Source organism: Helianthus annuus, chromosome 11, assembly GCF_002127325.2.
Source record: "Helianthus annuus cultivar XRQ/B chromosome 11, HanXRQr2.0-SUNRISE, whole genome shotgun sequence".
In the NCBI taxonomy this organism is placed as follows: domain Eukaryota; kingdom Viridiplantae; phylum Streptophyta; class Magnoliopsida; order Asterales; family Asteraceae; genus Helianthus; species Helianthus annuus.
This window is the reverse complement of record NC_035443.2, coordinates 82,888,501-82,892,134: the sequence shown is the minus strand read 5'-3', so window position 1 is coordinate 82,892,134 and position 3,634 is coordinate 82,888,501. Positions and strand designations below refer to the sequence as shown.

General features: G+C 45.7%; 1 protein-coding gene across 1 annotated transcript; it reads right to left on the bottom strand.

The window, feature by feature from the left end:
- Positions 1–376: 376 nt before the first annotated feature.
- Positions 377–1,000, bottom strand: LOC110887952 (N66 matrix protein-like). Its single transcript, XM_022135506.1, has 2 exons — positions 641–1,000; positions 377–541 (listed from the first exon to the last, which is right to left on the bottom strand). Exons 1-2 carry the CDS (start codon positions 998–1,000, stop codon positions 377–379), a joined length of 525 nt encoding a protein of 174 aa, XP_021991198.1.
- Positions 1,001–3,634: the final 2,634 nt, after the last annotated feature.

Here is a 3,634-nt window from a genome sequence, read left to right as displayed (position 1 = left end):
TTCGACAATCAATCCATTCCAACTACTACGTCGAAGCTTCCCAACTCAACTGGCAGAAGATCTATCGCAAACTCACACTCTCCAAGCTCTATCACACAGCCTCTAATCACTTCTTTGGCTTCTACTAGCTTCCCATTAGCTAGTTCTATTGAATACGGGATATCTAACTTACTGGCAACTAACCCAAGTACATCCTAAAACTCTAGGGATACGAAGCTATAGTCGGCACCAGTATCAAATAGCACAGATGCAAAATGTTGATTGATAGGGAACGTACCAGTGACTACGTTCGGATCCTGATGAGCTTCCCTAGCTCCAATGTTGAAGACTCTTCCCTGAGCTTGGTTGTTCTTTGGGCAATCCCGCTTGAAGTGCCCTACATCACCGCAATCAAACAACCTTGGCCACGTCCATTCCCATTTCCACTTCCACCCTGATTGTTGTTTCCTCCACGGTTTCCGTTACCAGCTTGATTCCCAAAACCACCACGATTTCCATTTCCACCGAAATTTCCATTTCCTCCTTGATTGCGATTTCCAGTCTGATTCCCATTACCGTTGCGGTTTCCATTACCATTCCCACCAGATCCTCCATTCCTTCGTCCAGCACCGTCCTAGCACGCCTCCCTGGCATGCCCTACCTTGCCACAGTTCTCACATTTCCCATACCTACATCGTCCTGTGTGATGATGCTGATAAATATCACACTTGGGCAGAGTACCCATGTATCCCTTTCCTTTGTTCTCGGAACTTGTAGCACCAGTCCTGACCTCGGCTGGTGGGTTAGCATCTCTACGCTTGTTCGTACCGCTGTTGTTTCCTTGGGTACTCTTCTTGAAATTTGAGAACTTCCTTTTGTTCTCTCCAGAAGACTCAACATGAGTCTCTTTCTTCTTCTGCTCGGAGATTGAAAACTTGCCCAATCTGATCGCTTCCTCAGTCAAAGCCACGCTCAAGTCAATGGCTTCAGTAATTGTTGGAGGCTTAGAAGTAGTCACCATGCTCAGTAGTTGGGGTGCCAATCCCCAAATGAAACGTTCGACTCGCTTGAACTCTGGTTGTACCATGTAGGGACAACGTGAGACAAATCATGGAATCTCTGCACGTACTCAGCTATCTTAGGACCATCCATTTTCAGATTCCAAAACTCGGTTTCCAACTTCTGAATTTCAGCCCTTGAACAACACTTCTTACACATCAGCTCTTTCAACTCGTCCCATGTCAACGCATACGCTGCAGCTTCACCTAGGTCTAAACCTGAAGGTTCCACCATGACAGGGCTCCATCGAGAAACAATCCAGAAATGTAAGTGACCTAGTGCTCTGGCGCACACTTACTCATCCGCAGCACAGAATCTGTCTTCTCAGCCCATCTCACAAAAGCTACAACACCTCCAGTACCGTCAAAGTTCAGAGGTTTGCAGTTCAGAAACTGCTTGTAAGTACAGCTTGTACAAGCAACATCATTCACAGAAAGCATTAGCAAACGCACTTGGAAATATCCAAACGTATTATAATGTGTCTTAGGTAACTTAAACATTACCGTGAGGTGGGTTATTCCCTGAGGTGCCTCCGCTGTGTTCGGAGCGTAGGGCCTCATGTTGTGCGATTGCCTGTGAAATTCGTTCTTGCAATTCTGCCTCGGTTGTGGGCAACTGAGTGTTCCTTCATGGAGGCATCTTCTAAGAAGAAGATTGGATTGGTCAAGTCTTATTCGTATAATAACTATATAGTACGTATGTATAATAGCATTTATCATAGCAAGTAAGCATATAACATCACAATCATAGCACAAACATGTAAATCAACAACGTATTTAATGAGAACATGACGATTGAGCTTTCATTAATCATCGACCACAAAGTATTGTTACATGTTTTACAAAGTGTATCATATCAAAAGGAACACAGGGTCACATTACCCTTGTCCAACAAGTCTACCAATCTACAAAAGTCATACAATCAGAAGGTGGTCTCCAAAAGGCTTCACAAACTCAGCTCAATAGTGGTGCTCTCATCAAAAGTAATGCAACCTACACAAAACCAAAAACCAACAATGCTGATGGTGGTGGTGGAGGAGGAGGTGGAGGAAAGAAAAGCAAGTTGCGCACATGCGCAAGCTCCTCCTCAAGCTCATAGACATGATGCAGCAGATAACTAATCTGCTGCTCGACGGTAAGAAGTCGAGCATCAAACTCTAGAAATGAAGTAAGAGGAGCAGGTGGATGTGTAAATGGAGACGGTGATGAACAAGGGGGAACGAAAGCAGGCTGGCAAGGACATGGTAAAGGGCGCGGGGTCATCTCAAGCTCCAAAATCCTGCGACTCATAACCTCAAGCTGGAGCTGAAATGATAAAAGTAACTCATCCCGTGTATAACCAACAAAATGAGAGGGGTGGTAGGGATCTGAAATCGGCATGGTGTACGGTGGGAACCAGCAGAATGGCTCATCAAGTGGCAAAGAAGTGAAAGGAGCAAAAGGTGCAGACTGAGGGGCCTGAGAAAAAGCTACTGAGACATAAGGATCATGACTAGGCTGCTGGCCTGAAGTACCTTCCCCTAGACGGGGTGCGGGTATGTCCTGCAAGAAAGCAATAGGTAAATAAACACGATGAACATCAGACTCCACATGATGAAAAGGAGCAACATCAGCGGGTGCGGGTGCAGGTGGAGGAATGAGTGGCTCAACAACATGAGGGTCAACATGTGTAGGAATGGGATCAAGTATGAGGGGTGCAATGTCAGGTATGCCAAAAGGAATAGGATCATGATCAGGTAAAGGCTCAGGATCAACAGGCGCAACATCAGGCTGATCAACCGAAACAAAATCTGGCTTAAGACCAGGCTCGGGGTCGTGTGGAGGGGATGGTGCAGTTGACATGGACATATCATCGTCAGAATCAGTGGTATAGCGCCGTAATCCAACTGCCTGCAAGGCGGAAGACGTCACAGGCTCAAAGGAATCCGAGACAGAGTGTAAACTAGTATCAGAGGAAATCTCAATAACGGGAATCTCGAGAGGTGGAATAGTAACAACGTCCTCATCCAACTCTCCATCACCATGGGCGTCATTAGGAGGACCATCAACAAACAGATCAACATCATCAAACAGATCATCAAAAGGCCAATCCTCAGGAGGGATGACCACTAAAGGAACAGCAGCGAGGATCGGTGCCACAATATGCTCACCATCGGGATGCCCGATGATAAGATGATCATGGACTGGAATGGGAATAACAAAAGGATCCTCGTCTGGAATACCATCAGCAAGCGGTAAGTCATCTCCAAAATTAGACAACGCGAACGGCTGAAAGTCGTCCTCGTCGTCAGATAGCATGTCTGGGTCGCTCTTAGTATCGGATGTAAAGATCTCTGGCTCTGGTGCGACCTCGTCATCGGAAACAATAGCCATAGGGTCATCAGTGTCGGACAATCCGCTCTCGGATGAAGACATAGTGTCTGTAACAGAACAATCATAACATATGCACATATATTAACCACTATCATTTAGCATGCAATCAAAGACAATGTATCATGAAATCATGTATCCTCATTATTCCTCACAAATCCTTTCTATCCTTCCTAGTCTCCCAGACTAAACCACAAAAGTAAACCTTGCATTCGTGTTTCTTGTCT